Source organism: Bubalus kerabau, chromosome 11 (genome assembly GCF_029407905.1).
Source record: "Bubalus kerabau isolate K-KA32 ecotype Philippines breed swamp buffalo chromosome 11, PCC_UOA_SB_1v2, whole genome shotgun sequence".
NCBI lineage: Eukaryota > Metazoa > Chordata > Mammalia > Artiodactyla > Bovidae > Bubalus > Bubalus kerabau.
This window is the reverse complement of record NC_073634.1, coordinates 77,772,706-77,788,144: the sequence shown is the minus strand read 5'-3', so window position 1 is coordinate 77,788,144 and position 15,439 is coordinate 77,772,706. Positions and strand designations below refer to the sequence as shown.

General features: G+C 49.0%; 1 protein-coding gene across 10 annotated transcripts in view; it reads right to left on the bottom strand.

Moving 5' to 3' along the window:
• Positions 1 to 442: 442 nt before the first annotated feature.
• ITSN2 (intersectin 2) overlaps positions 443 to 15,439 on the bottom strand; it is a 127,225-nt gene continuing 112,228 nt past the window's right edge. For all 10 annotated transcript variants that reach the window (XM_055540789.1, XM_055540786.1, XM_055540794.1 and 7 more), the window contains exons 29-39: positions 14,298 to 14,419; positions 12,532 to 12,638; positions 11,472 to 11,655; positions 8,830 to 8,928; positions 6,943 to 7,110; positions 6,330 to 6,545; positions 5,623 to 5,744; positions 4,894 to 4,976; positions 2,373 to 2,456; positions 1,803 to 1,976; positions 443 to 1,335 (exon numbers count right to left, since the gene is read on the bottom strand). In XM_055540789.1, the coding sequence (XP_055396764.1) occupies positions 1,178 to 1,335; positions 1,803 to 1,976; positions 2,373 to 2,456; positions 4,894 to 4,976; positions 5,623 to 5,744; positions 6,330 to 6,545; positions 6,943 to 7,110; positions 8,830 to 8,928; positions 11,472 to 11,655; positions 12,532 to 12,638; positions 14,298 to 14,419 (1,517 nt within the window). In that variant the 3' untranslated portion in view covers positions 443 to 1,177. The remainder of the gene's footprint in view (positions 1,336 to 1,802; positions 1,977 to 2,372; positions 2,457 to 4,893; positions 4,977 to 5,622; positions 5,745 to 6,329; positions 6,546 to 6,942; positions 7,111 to 8,829; positions 8,929 to 11,471; positions 11,656 to 12,531; positions 12,639 to 14,297; positions 14,420 to 15,439) is intronic.

The window sequence follows — 15,439 nt, the reverse complement described above, 5'->3', positions numbered from 1 at the left end:
AAATGGCTGTGGATGTGGCTCCAACAGGACGGGGAGCAGGGGGAGAGAATGGTGCTTTGGAGCTGGACAGGCCGAGGGGCCTGCTGATAATCCTTAATACTTGTGTGTTCCCTTCATGGCTGAGTTCCCCCTGAGGTTTCTACTGAGCAAGGCAAGCAGAGGAGATTAAAAGGGGACCGTGTAGCTCCCAGAGACTCAGCCGTCAAAGAAACCAAACCCTGGAAACAGTAGGTATGTTGACTAGAGTCACATAGCAAGTCAGTGGCAGCCAAGATGAGGCTCTGGGGCTCCTGCCCGCTCCCTCTGCACATTCTGTCCTGGGTGTGTCTCACTGTTGCAGAAAGGAAATTTGGTTTCGTTACAAGCAGTCCCTGAAATCACCTTTTAAAAAGGCCTTTCACATAGACAGTAAATCAGTCAGGCTTTGAAGCTACATTCATAAACTTATATTTTTATTCTCTTTCTGTACATATTGGCAATGATAAAGCTTAAAGATGCATGTCCTATGACAACGCAAAACAAGGGATTTACATAAATAATTTATACTTCAGAAAGTTAAGGTTGAAAAATATTTTCCGCATCATTAAGAGTTCACAGTATTTAAAGTAGATCAAGCTTTCTCCCTTAGATTTCAAACTATATTGTCTCAGCAGAGAATGGTAACATCTAGTCAGGAATAAAATGCTCAAGTTTCTGTTCCAGTCAGTGCAGTAGTGGGCAGTTTCCATAGCAGGCTGTTCCCAAGCTGAGGCTGCAGCGTTTCTTTCCAGTCCTTCTCCTCCTGAGTGGCTGTGACCCAGCAGGGGCCACATGGTGTGGAATGGTTACAGTGTCACCCAAACCACCCACAGTGGACACATTCAACCAAGTGGTAACGTCTGGTGGTCTGATGCCTCATTTCCACATAATACTTTGTATCGCCCTGAAAATGGAAACCTTGGCATCCAAACCCAGCCGAACATGTTAACACTAATACAAGGCACTGTGCTATGGGGTTTGGTTTATTTCTAGGAAAGATCGTGTTTGCATAGATTGCGAGCGATTTAGTGTGCAATAAAACAGAGGCCCCAGCGCGCATGGCCTTGTGATGGATGAAGCCGCGTGACGCTCCTCCCGCTCAGGGGCAGCACCGGTTGTCTTCTCCGGCCCCGGCCCAGTGGGCAGATCCCTGAGGCCCCTATAGGAGAGTTTTCTGCTCAAAAAGCTGCAGGTCAAAGCGGACCCAGACCTCCCCGGTGGGGACCTCGTGCAGCAGGAGTCGGCGGGTTGTAGGGCCTTTGCTTTCCTGTTCTGTTCGAATTTTTGCCACTGGAACTTCAGTGCGACCCAGGAAATCTGGTGAACAGACACGAGTGTCAAAAGTCTTCTTTAAAAAACTGTTAAAAAAACTATCCTGGAGGGAGTGTCTGAAGCAGGATTCATAAAATGTTCGCATCCAAAACAAATAACTCCTTTTGGTTAATGGCTGTTGGAGGAGACTGAGTGGATGGATACGTGCAGAACAAGGGGTCTGGGTGAAGGAAGCTGCCTGTGGGGACCCCAAGCCTCGCTGGTCAGGGAGTGTCTCACCCATTCAGCAGGTGCTACGAGCACAGCGTTTCCATCAGGTAAGCAGGGGTGACGGGGTGGGAGACTTGACACATACCTGAGGCCGCCCACCCCTTGCCCCCGAGAAGGGGCCCCACCTGTGGCCACTGAGAGCTCTTGAGGGCCATGGGCTGTATCACTGCCCTTAGGCATTCCAGACCCCGGATCCTAGTGTGTGGGGGGACCTTCATACCCCTCCCTGAGTTATACTTTACCGTCTGGTGAAAACTGATCTCTGTCGAACATGGTAAGACATAGCACGTCCTGATAGAGGTCCTTAATGAAGAACTGGCAGTTAAAATTCCATTTGGGATTTAGTGTGTCCTGGAGGGTTCTGGTGGTGTAGCTCTGGGAGCCCATGCTGATTTCACAGTACGGATTGCTCTTTCCTGAATGAAAAAAACAAAACGTGGCATGTGATGGAGGGGCCTTCCTGGAGCAGAGCGGATATGGTGTTTCTCTATAGACCATGGCCTGTGGGCTCCGTTCCCAATGCTGAGAGCACCCTAAACCTGGGGAGGAACCAACTGTGAGGGCTTGAGCAGGGCCACTCCCCACGAGCAGGTGTCATTGCAGCCTGCTTCCTGCTTTCTCCACTCAGAAGCACCGAGGAAGGAGGCATCAGTACCCTCTGGGAAAACAGAGGAAGAATAATTTTGGCCCAATAACCATTTTAGTGGCACTGGAAATACCGACTTTTAAGAAGTGTCCCATTATTCAGTGTACAGAAGAGTCATAAGCAAAGAGCAGGGTTGTTACCACGTCTGTTGAATGAAAGCATTTACCATTTGGTTTACAGGCTTTCAGTTCTGTAGCTTCAATGACATGCACCATCAGACGCCCGATGCCTGAAGACTTCTGAGAGCGAGCTACAAAAGAGGAAGATGAGTGACGTTAATTTCTTCTCTGAGAACACGGACAGTGTAGCTATGGCGCTAAGCTGTAAATACAGTCTATCTTTGTAACCAGCCCTAGCACTCCCCAGCCATGCCTGCCAGCTAAGCAGCAACTGGCAGACCAGCATGGGGCTGCTCTGTGCCTCCGCCCGGGCTGGGTCGCCTGCTGGGGCACCTGGCAGCCATCTCTGCTTGTGGGCAGCCTATGCACTCTTAAACACACAGGTCCAGTCTCACCGTGTATCATAGGCTGCCCGATTTGCAATTCTGGGTCAGTCCATCCCCTCTTCCAGGGGCAATGGTGGAGTGCAGGTTTTTAAAATTCATCCTTGTGTAAACCCCTCAACTGCCTGGCAAGTAGTGATATTCATAACATCATATATTCATTCAGCACTCAGAAGCAGCTACCATTTATTGGATACTTACTTTGTGTTGGGCATGTAAATAAGTTATATTATTTAAACTGCAATGTTTACAGGATAGCTCTTTATAACTGCCATTGTCATATATGAGGAAATGGCATCTTAGAAATGACTATAACATGTTTATATCACAGAGTCTCTAAATGGCAGGGTCAAAACTTAAAATGTCAGGCACCAAAGTCTACTTTCTTAGCCATTCACCATAATTCCAATTACATATAAACACTTTAACTTATAACTTTTACTTAAGACCTTATTCTATTTAAGGAGGTACTCAAAAACACTTTTAATATGGGGAGAAATGAGTTAGTGAACTCAGATTTTCTTGGTAAATGTAAAGATAGTTAAGCTGGGTTTGCTTGTAGGGGTTTAAAAACTTAACAAGAAAGCTGCTTGGTGAGCTCCTGACTTTTCAAAACTCAGGGCAAGTAGAACTTTCTCTGTGAGAAGCAGCTCATCCTCCGTGTGTGTCCTCGGCCCAGGAGGCCCTTGCATTCAGTCTCCTTGAAGGCGGGGCTGGGCTGTATTCATTTGCAGGCCTGGTTAAGCCTAGCACAGGGCCTGGCACAGAGTAAGTAATCAATAAATGTCTAAGAATTGAACACATGGAGAGTGCATAAATGTACATACAGATATTGCTGTGAAGCAAAACTAATAAAGAAAAACTTTGATTTATCTTTGACCAATTAAGAGATCATTATATGCTTTCTGAAAAGCTTCAATCATTGATTTTTCAATAGCAAGACTTTAAAGTACCATTAAAATAGGATTCAGTTAGCAAAAGCCAATTTACACATACCTTTCAGGAGTATGTAACAAAATAAGGGAAACCTGAATGAAAAAACATAAAGAGCTGCAACTCCAGCAGCCAGGAACACAAGTGGGAGGACTGGTCAGGGGAGGGCCTTGTGCCACAGCCTGGTGGGAGACTGGGGGTCTTACCAGGGCTCTGCCACCATGAGAGGACAGGATCAGACAGAGAACCATAGACAGGACCATAGAGAGAACGTGTGGGACTTGGCAGCTGACTAGAGAGGCCTGGGGGAAGGGGGTGTCAGGGGGCACATTTCCAGCACATGGCCGAGGACAAGAGCTGTGCCCTGAGAGTCTCTGGAGGAGCTACTTCTGGCGGGGGGGTGGTGGGGGGTGGGGGTGAATTCATCCCATGGGAGGGGTGCAGCAGGCGTGTCCGGAGAGCATGGGCTGGAGAGACAGCAGGCCAGCTGCAACCGCTGAAACCACCACAGAAACATGGTGGCATGAGCTGGGGAGGCCCAGAGCCAGGGCAGACTCACGGGGCACAGTGGGAGGAAGCAGGGCTAGGAGGGAGAGCAGGAAAGAAGACTGGGTGCTGGGAGAGCCTCAGGGGTGTCATGGGGGCCTGGGGAGGGAGGGTCCTCAATTTCCTGTTGTTGGGGGTGGTCACTGGTGTCACATGAGCAAGTTGTCTGCTAAGGGTGAGGGGACAGCAAGTGAGGGAGCGGGGGAGACTCAAGGTCCACGACCGGGTGTTGGGACAGGGAGGATGGGTGGGTCCCCACGGGGGGCCGGGGTACAGGATGGGCCAGGGAGGAGGAGGAGCAGGGTGCAGAGGAGCTAATGGGAATCTTCACAGAGGTGAAGTCTGATGGAGTAAAAGGGACCAACAGGAGGTGGGGCCGGTTATGTGAAGGTCAGACCCTTCTGCCTGGAAACAGAAGTGAAGAGTAAGTATGCAGGCAGGAGGGGCAGAGACTCTGTATGCCACAGGGGCATGCCGGGGCTTGTGCTGGACAACCCCCATCTGTGCAGTAGGCAGTGGAGGGGCTCAGGAGGCCCCCTGGAGTTTTGAAATGGCTGTGGAGGACGCAGTGGGCAGCAAGTCTGGTCTTTCAGGCTGTCCCTGTTTAGCCCCTCTCCGAAGCCTGGACTCTGAAGTTGGGACCCCACCCAGTCCCCAGGGCACCCTGGTGTGGCGAACTACAGCCCTCCAGGGCACCACCGACTACCTTGATAGGCCTTCTCCCGCTGCTTCTTCTCGGTGTCGATGTACTGCTCGGACGCGGCCTTGATCTTCTGGACCCAGGCCGTCCTGGAGGAGAAGCAGAGTGCAGCCATCACACACCTCCTTCAGGGTCACTGGGAGCCCCAGAGCTCCGCACTCGGCTTTGAGAGCTTCCTAATCCTAGACCTAGCGTGAATGCAACTGAAGGGCTCGTTTGCTTATTGAGGATCAAGCTGAGAATTTCTAGACAGTTCTTGGTGGCACCAGGCACTTGTCGGTGCTGGGCGCACAGAGATGGAAGATGCAGTGACAGCTGAGCACAGTAAACGACGGGCTCTGGTCACGCAGAGGGGGAGCTGCACCAGAGGACAGCGGGCGTGGCTGGCCGGGCAGGGAGGGAGGAGGCTCCCAGCAGAGGGCAGCAGGCGAGGGCAGGCGTCCCGGCCAGTGCAGGGATGGGACAGGGGGCCTCAGCAGGCGAGGGAGCACAGGCTGCCCCTGAGGGGTCGCGGCAGGAAGTGAGGTGTTGGTCTCCCCCTTCAGAAGACCCAGGACAGACCAGAAGCAGGGTGTTCACGGTCACCAGGCCATCTAAAGCCAGGCCTGCCGGTGCGATTGGCAGAGGCGGGGATGAGTAGGGTGGGAGCACAGACTGGAGGTGGGTTATGGCAGAGGGAGAGGTCAGGCTTTCTCCTGGGCCTCAAGGCAGGTCACACATGTAGTCGAGACTGACCTCTCGTTAATGTTGTCTGTCCGGAGGGTGTAGACCCGGTCAATGTGAGAGATGTGGAAGACAGGCTCGTCGCTGGAAGGGTCTGTGGGCAGTTTCACCAAGGCTTCATTCAGGAAAATGGGCTGAAAGAATAAGGGCCAAAACACAGGCTGTGAAATGGGTCGGAACCCTCCACCCACCTATGTCCAGAGCCTTGTCTGTCCCGAAGAGTCTTGCTGAGCAGTGGAGAGGGCTCTAGCTTCCAGAGTCTTTTACTCAGGAGAAAAGAAACTGCTTCCTGTTTCAGAAAAGTAAATATCCGGGGTATATCAGCTGTTACTGAAGTGGGGACAGGAGCACCGAGTGTCCGTGACCGCTCACGTGACAGGGTCTTTCCACAGGCCCTGACATTCAGCCCTTTGCGTCAGCCTTGGTTTCACAGAGAGACCTGATGCTGAATGCGGACGGAGGCGGGACTGCCTGTTGTGTTTGTCGGGGAAGGAGCTGGAATCCACAGCTGGGATCTACGGAGGCTGTCAGAGGGCAGTGAAGGCCCAGCCATTCTAGGCTTCCTCCCTGGGAAGTGACTGACAATGGAGGCGTGAGCCATCTGGAGGCAGGTGAAGAGTCCCCTGAGGATGGCAAGGGCCCAGGCCAGGAAGGAAGTAGGCCCTGAAGGGAGAGGAAACACCTCATTATGTGCCTGATGCTACTGCCAGGACACTTACTGTCTTATACATCTTGAACTGAGCATTGGACTTTGAGCTGAAAAGCTTCTCGGAGGCCGAGGAGACCGCGAACTGCTTGACCATGTAGGTGAGAAGCAGGAAGTCGTTGAAGAGGAACCCGTGCAGCTCCTTGTTGCTCTTGGTCTTGTACAGCTTTCCGCTGTGCAGGAGCTTCCGGGGCCCCAGGCAGTTGGTGAGGGAGTTGAAAACAAGTTGCTTAAAGAGAGAAGAAGGTGTCACTTTGCAAGTTCCAGCACCCCTGGCAAGGTCCTAGGCCTGAGGGAGGGGTGGCAGACCTCTCCAGTGGGAATGTAGCTGTAATCATTTACTTTCACACAGAAGCTCCTTACGTTTATTTCTCTTCAGAGTTCAGACTGGCACAGTGAAAAAGATTACTTAGAAACCCATAGAACACTGACCCAGCTGAATTCAAAGAATGCAAAACATAAATCTCTCTATGAGAAAGGACAATGACAACCCAAGAAGGGGGCAGGATGCTGAGTCTGTATGAGCTGAGCTGAGGCGTAGACTGTCTACACTAGGAGAAGGCATGAACCTGGATCCCCACCCACAGCTTGCCGGGAGGCACCCAGCTCAGGCCCGCAGCCCTCACCTCCGCAAGCCCATCGCACTGCACGTGCGTCTGGATCCACTCCAGTCGGTCTGAATTTTCCTTCTCCCGAACTCCTTCATTCACTTGAGAGCAGAGCTCCTCTGCCCGCTCAAGGGCCAGCTTCAGAGAGGAGTGGTCTACATGATTCTCTGGGGTGTTCTCCAGAATCTGGAAGAGAGGGGCTGTTTGATGTGGGATGTCTTATGGCTTCCACCTGCCCCACCAGCCCGGGTGCTGGGTGCTGGGAATACAGCAGTGAGCAAGACAGTCGTTCGCCCTTGAGAGGCTCAGGGGCCCATGAGTTCTTGGGGAGATAGGGGACTCAGGGACAAGAGGGCGGGCCAAGCGCCTCCTGGACCAAGCGCCTCCTGGACCAAGCGCCCTGCACTGTGGGTCTCTGTTGGCTCTCTGGCTGAGGCTGGGGGTGGGGGGTGGCGGTGTAAGGGTGCCTCCCTACTTCCTCCCAGTGATCCAGGTGAAAGGGTGCCTCCCTACTTCCTCCCAGTAATCCAGGTGAACCCTCCAGTATAAACTGGCCGCACCTTTGATAAGTGTGTTAATTTGCTGCAACCATTCATTATATTTCTGGGGTCACTGATCTTTCTGAAAAATCTGCTGAAAGCAGTGAATCCCCTGCCACAGAATAAAACAATAAAACCATGATGTCAGCATGTAGGAACATGCACTCAGCATGTAGGAAACTGACTCTACACTCCTGTTCTGAAGGTAAAAGGATAGAGAATGCATCTTTGTGTGGTTGCTTGGAAATGGGCAGGCCCACCAGTATACCACTGTTGTCTGGCTTTCTGGGTTCACGGTCCCTCATTCACAGCCCCAAAATGTGAAAAACTCTGAAAGCCGAATGCTTTTTTCATTACTCATTTGGTGGCAAAACCTGACTTAAACTGAAGAGATGTACTAATTAAGTCTATGTCTAGTGATTATTCATTAACTTCACTTCAGACTCTTAACATGTTAGTTATCAGTGCTGCCCAGGCTTTGCTGGGGTATTATGTAATGCACAGCATTTGAATTATATTCTGTATTCTGAAAAACATCTGGCCCCAAATATTTCAGGTAAGGGATTAACTGTGGATTAATGTGTATTAATGGGTCCGTCTGGTATCAGAACTGTGACATTAGTTCTGTATTAGTTTTGATGTGGCTAATTAGTTCTGACAGGGTCTAACATGGCTTATAGACTGGTGGTCAAGACATAATCAATAAAAGCAACAGTCTTATGGTATTTCTACTGTGTTTCTTTGTAAGATGACTGAAATTACCTCAACGATTACTTGTGGAATAATCCTTTGAAGGTCTGCCTTCTCCTTAGATGGTTTATTGGCTCAAGGGGCCCACATGGTGTCAAAAAGGTGAGTGGAATTTTAGTGGGACTGTGTGGTCAGCAAGCTGAGGTGGGGGCCTCAGCGAGGGGACGTGTCTAGGACACTGAGCTGGAGACTCCTGGGATGTCCAGGTTAGGCATTTAGTTGGTAGATGACTGCAGATCTCAGGGGGAAGACTGGACCCCAAGGTTGTGGGACTAACAGGGGACTCTGTCTGGGCTCAAGATGGGCTCCACAGCTGGGCACCTAGAGGGTGTTGTTCTGTCTAGACAACATACACGCATGACCTTGAGAGGCCAGAGTCTTCCTGGCAAGGAAGGACAAGCTGCCCAAATGACCCTGGATATGTCTTTTACTTGCCCGCGTCCAAGATTTATCCCTGCAGACAACATGTGTGTGTGTCTGTGGGCACACACACACACACACTTGGTGCCTGGTGCATCAGACATGGAGTCAGACCATGTGGCAGGCGGCTGGCGTGCTTGGAGGCTCCCTGACCATCAGCCTTGAAGGACCCTGCTTCTCCCCACTGGACACTCACGCTTCTGATGAGGAGTGGGTAGCGGGTGATCCTCTGCATGGGCTTCAGCAGGAAGCTGGAAAGGGGCATCCCTTTACACCGAGGGTCAGATGCCAACTTCTGCAAAATAATTGAGAGGCTCGTGAAGAAATCAGAGCCTAAGAAAAGCGAGGGAACACTGGAACCACTCCTCACTTTGACATCTTTCAGATTTTGAATTTCTTTTAAAAACTCTGGATCCAAAATGATACCCATCAATTTAGCAGTAGGAATATCCCACCTCGTGAGCCAGACCCCACGAATACTTTCAGTTCTTTCTTAAGGTGGTTTTGACAGGCTATGCGAGCGTTCCCTCCGTTACTGAGAGAGACCATGCTCTCTCAGCTGTCTTCCCAGTCCACTGACCTTCTCAGTCTTCCTCACTCCTTTCTTCTTTCCCCACAGTCTCCCACAACTGAGTCCCACAGTGTAACCCAGACCATCAATGGAGCCGAATTATTCTCCTTTTCATCTGATGTTCCAAAGGCACCTCAATACCTCAGCATACCTCAAAATGAAGTCCTCGTCTTCTGTCATAAAAGCATCGTCTTCTACCTCTATTCCTATTGGAGACGGTAGCATCATTCTGCGCCCACCCACCTCCTCCCCACACATCTAGGAGTCACCACTGATGCCAATCTGTCTTCTAAGCAGCTCTTGGTCTCCCCCACCTCTGGCTGCACATCACTGGGCTTCATCAATGACAATACCATTTACTGAGCACCTGGCTGAGTCAGGCTGACACTGTCCTACTGCTTTTTCTTCACTTGGCTAATTCACACTCATCTCTGAAGACTCAGATTAGCCTCCTCCACTCCAGGGTCTCCCCTCCCTTCCCGTGATCCTTTTCAAGCCCCTATGGCTTTCTTTATCATCACGCCATATCTGGACTGAGTAACACAGGTAGAGGTACCATGTTTGAATGTCTCTATGACCTCCCATTCAGACTGTAAACTCCAGGAGGCCAAGGACCATATTTATTTGATTCTACACCTAGGAGTAGTACAGGACCTAACAGAGTAGCTAGTACTCTAGGATGATCACTTTTAACAACTGAAAAGTAACACATTTACTATAATTTACCTAATTATTCCCCACTTTAAAAATCACCCCCTCCTTCTGTTTTTGGATATTCTATGTTTCTAAGATAAACACCTTCAAGCTATATATTTTGATATCTTCTGAGTGTTTTTAAAAACCAACATTTTAGAACGCAGCTTGTTAGATCTACTTTTAATGTAATCAACACCATGCCTTTTATTTAAAGACTAAACACTTTTTATTTTTGCTATTGTTACGATCATGGTGATACTGATGTCCTATTTATACTGCTACTTTTATCACTATTTGAAAAAAAAATTAAATCTTTTACTATGATTTGGACAGCAAAGAGATCCAACCAGTCCATCCTAAAGGAAATCAGTCCTGAATATTCATTGGAAGGACTGATGCTGAAGCTGAAACTCCAATACTCTGGCCACCTGATTCGAAGAAATGACTCATTTGAAAAGACCCTGATGCTAGGAAAGACTGAAGGCGGGAGGGGAAGGGGATGATAGAGGATGAGATGGCTGGATGGCATCACCAACTCAATGGACACAAGTTTGAGTAAACTCCGGGAGTTGGTGATGAACAGGGAGGCCTGGTGTGCTGCAGTACATGGGGTCCCAAAGAGCAGGATATGACTGCGCAACTGAACTGAACTGAGAAGGTAAATGTCCTATATTTAACACTACAATTGATAATTAAAACATTCGCATATACTCATAATTCTACATTTATCTAATTATTCTGGTGAATGTTTGTTTCTGTGATCTTGGGTTTCTTTCTATGCTTTTCTTCTAGTTCATTTCCAGGCAATCCCTTGCCTCCCACCGATTGAAGGGTTCTGTCCTCAGTGCTTTATATTGAACCATTTTTGCATTCCTGAGATCATAGTAAGATAAATAAATAAAATTAGCATTACTATGTGCTGGTCTCTGTGCTAAAGTACTTTAAAAGTAATATCTGATTATCTCCAGGTTACAGACGAAGGGACTGAAGGCACCAAGTGTTAGGAAAGTCGCCCCAGTTCCACAGTGGACTACAGTGTTGGGGCTGGGATTTCAGCCCACACAGTTGGAAGTCTGTTTCGTTACAAGCATGATACTGTGTTGCCTCCTGGAATGATCCGATTTGGTTATGTAAGCTATTTTATATTCTTCCTTTGAATAAGACGGGTATAAAATTAAAACAATTTACAAAATTAAGAAAGTAACATTCTGGATGCTTTTTGGAGTAGAAAATAGCTGGTTTACATTAAGTAGGCTTAAAAAAAATGCTATCTAAGATGGGCAAAATAATGGTCCCAGAGCCAAGAAAAAATTCAATTCAACAGGAAAGGCAACTCAAAGCAGTCAGAAAATTCTCTGCCATATTTGTGTTTCCCCCCATGGACAGAGGAGCCTGGTGGGCTACAGTCCATGGGGCTGCAAAGAGGCAGACATGACTGAAGCAACTGGGCACACACAGAAAGTGATGATCATACCCGTCTCTACTCCTGAGGCCTCCCAGAGGCCTGCACACGCCTCTGCCTCCTGGCTCAGAACAGGGCTGGCCTGCCTACGTTCCCGGGATGGAGTTACCTTTAAAAATTCTTTGAAGTCTGCGTGTTCGTCTGTCTTCTGCTGTAACAGGGCTGCCCCATTAAGCTGACAGCTGCAGAAGCGGATGTAGGCCTGCATGTGGGACAGCTCAGCGGCCAGGATGTCCCCGATCATGTGCACGGGCATCTTCTCACCCCCGGTCTTCTTCCGCACCCGCAGCGCCCTGCAACCAACACACTCTCTCATTTCTTGTTTAACTGAGTGTCCGTCGCCAATGAACAGTGAATATCTTGGGAGACTAACAGTAATAACGACCAGCAAGGTACCTAAAGATCTCTAGCACTATGGGGGAAAAGTCAGGAGGAGGAGGCAGTTAGGACCTAAAGCTCCGCCTGCCCAGCCAACCTGGATGAACTGTGAGCAAAGAAGAAAAAAATGAAGACTCTGCGCTTGGGTGTTCCTCGGTCTTTGGAACTGTTTTGGTTTCAGCTTAGTTTCTTAAAAAAGTTTCTTTTGAAAGTTTTCTAACTTGTTTTCAGCTGAACCAAGAAGAAAGAAATTTCTATTCTCCACAGGATGAGTAAGGGAGCAAGAGTCCGCAGACGCTGGGTGTGGAGGTGAAGGTAGCGGTGGACATGGTGCCCAGAGAGCTGCTAAACCTTAAGGAGTGGGGAGAAGCAGCGAGTGTGGGATGGCTCAGAGCTCCCCCAGGAGCCTGTCCTCGTGGGCGGAAGGGACGGAATTTCACACTGCGCTTAGAGGATTGCCAGGCCAGCCGCTTATGTCTGGGACATAAGCTGTGGCTTCTCTCCTGACTCTAGCCGATACAGAGTCAAGTATGGTTTGGAATCATATGTTAATGTATTGTTTAATGGCTTCATTTTTTCTTAATCAAATATTTTGCTATATTTTGCTTCAGTAATGATGTAGTTTACAGTACATTACAGTTAGCATTTCATAAAATAATAATAGAAAGCCTGAGGGAGAGGAAAGCAGTGGAAGTTCTCTGTTAAGCAGCTCAGTTGCAGGGAGTGAAGTGGGAGTCTTGGTCCCAGGGCTGGGGTGGCCGCTGCCACCAAAAGCGGTGCTCACAACTCACTTCAGCAGCTTCGTGTTAGCCATGATGAGCTCCTTCCAGTTAACAAAGATCAGGGCCATCTCTCCTTCAGTGAGAAAACCTGGCTCTGTTATTCGTTTCTGAAAAACCTAGATTCAGAACAAGAAAAGGAAGTCAGCTCTAGGGCAGTACAGAGCCAGTGTGGTCTAAAGGAAATGGTATCTTCGTACTCAGAAACCAGGAAGAGCAAGGTACTTTTATATAAACATACACAGACTGTTGAATTTTAAACTGCAAAATTACCCTAAGTTTTGCTATTTCGGCTCCTCTCAGGGCTGATTCTGAGGACTGAATCCAGCAGTCCCATCAAGGAGAGTCTCATATCCACCTCCTAGTGGTCTTACACAGGTTAATTAAACCGTGGGCATAAAGCACCCCACACCAGGAGGGCCTGCAGAACTGAGGGAGCAGGACTGTTGTCAGACTGCACCACAGGAGTCTGGAAGCAGTTAGTGAGAAGTGCAGCAAAAGAAACACCGATGCCTCACCTCACCCCCAATGCTGACCACCAAGCACATGTGGATTTCAGAGGCTGGCTGACCGAAGGGGAAGTGATAACACTTTATACTGGTAATCCATAGAACTTAAGGTTTCACAAAGTTCTGATATGCACACACATGCATATGTGTGTGTGCATACATGCACATGTGTGTGAAAGTTTCTCAGTTAACTTCACAGATGATGATGTAGGTCATGCTGAGTCAGGTATTATTATTCCCAATGGACCCATGAAGAAATGAAGGCTGAGAGTGATGTCCTGAAGGTCACAAAGCTAGTTTCCACTAAACAACTAGGAAATGACTTTAAAAGCCTTAAGGAAATGGCAACATCATCTGAGACACCTCTCCTCATGTGTAATCTCTCCAAAATACATGTGACATTACTCTGTTGAAACTGTTCTAAACCGACATTTATAGCATCAAGTTGAACCTGGAGTCCAAGAACTCGGATAAGTCTATGGACCGACATTTCTAAACCTCTATGGTTTCAGAGTCAGATGGAAGATGCTTGGATGCTCCTATGGGAGAGAGAGACCTGGAAACAAGGTCACTCTGCTCTGAGGCGCTCTGGAAGGACAGGGAGAGCATCTGATTGTCCTTTCATCCACTGATTGACTTGTGTTACTGTTTATGCCTTCTGTTGACCGGCTTAGCGTCAGCCTCAGTGAGGAGAGCAGAGGAGGATGTGGTGGCCGGGTCCTTTCAGGGAGGGAATGCTGATGAGAATGCTGTCCACTCACCTGTGGACATTGCTTTTCACCCTAAACCCCTGACCCTGACTTGACGCCTCACACCTGAGAGGGTCTTAGGAGGTGGCAGAGTGGTTTTCCAAACTGATACAAACATTAGAGGGACACTCCCACTGCCTCACAACTCCACTGGAAACAACTAAACTTTATGAAAATGTCAGAAATGTCAGGTGTCAGATTGGCAGTGCAGACATCGTGAAAGAAAAGTCTGAGGCTGCACGTTTGCTTCAAGCCTTCCCACCCAGGCTGTACCCTTGTCCTTCCTGACGAGGCCACCTCACAGCCGACTGAGGCACCGAGCGCCCCTTCTCTCCTCATTCTGAATGACTTAATCTGACAGCAAGAGCTGACTTGAGACCGTCAAGGCCCCTCCAACAGGCAGAGAAAGCATTCTGAGGGTGTGAGAGCGCCTGTCGCTGCTGGTGAGTCCACTGTCAAAGGCGACACCCCGGTACGAGCCCCCATCCTGTAGGGAGCCCGCAGAGCCTGGTACCCTTACCTCCACGACGAGCTGCAGGTCGTCCACGTAGCGCTCCTCCGTCTCAATCAGTTCGTGGATGTAGCCCTGCCTCTTCCTTTCCACCGGCTGCATGGTGTCCAGTGTTTGGAGATCAGCACACCCTGTGGAAAAGCAGGGTAGAGTTTCAAAATATTACTTTCTTCTCCTGGAAGGAAAGAGACATCTACTGGGAGGATGCACTGAGTTTACAAATACTGCCTCCAAAGAATCCCATGGCCAGCCAAAGGGCCCTGGGACCTGGGAGAGCAGAGCAGTGTACACCTGCGGAAGCTGGATTCACCATTGGCCCCTCGGTGCTCCACTGCCGCAAATTAGCAACGCGTGTAACGGCTCAATGTGGCCTGAATGTCTGTCTAAGGAAGTGATGACAGTGTGAAGGATTTTCAGAAACAGCCTCAAAGAGGCCATAAAGTGTGCTGAGCTTGTGAAGAACCTATGCTCTTCTAGCCGTCTCAACACATTTTCAAATTATAGTAATAATTAAAGGAATCAAATGCTTGAGAACAGTGTTTTCCAAATTGCAGGTCATGAGCCATTTGTGAGTCATTCTATCAATTGATTTTTTAAACAGAAACAAAACAAAATTAACAAATGAATCAAAGCTACCATGTATACAGGGGGCTTCCCAGGTGGCGCCAGTGGTAAAGAACCCGCCTGCCAATACAGGAGACATAAGAGACACAGGTTTGATCCCTGGGTCATGAAGATCCCCTGAAGGACAGCATTGCAACCCACTCCAGTATTCCTGCCTGGAGAATCCCATGGACAGAGGAGCCTGGTGGGCTGCAGTCCACAGGGTCGCAAAGTCGGACACGACTAAAGTGACTTAGCATGCACCACGTAAACAGGATCGGTAAGTATTGTCCTGAGAAAATTTTCAGTTAGGTATGTATTTGTGGATGTAAAATGTAGTTCTTACTGTGAGCTGCTGTTTAAAAAGTGTTTGAGAAACATTTCTCTAGATTTCCCAAAGTTAAGTGATCAATGAGGAAACCTAAAGTGCCCAGAACCCAGCAGTTCCCAGCAGGAACACTACCTCAAACCGAGGGAACAAAGAACTGGTGGTTCAGGCCACTCTGCAGCCACAGAGCCTGAGGGCGGCCCAGGGCAGTCTCGCATGG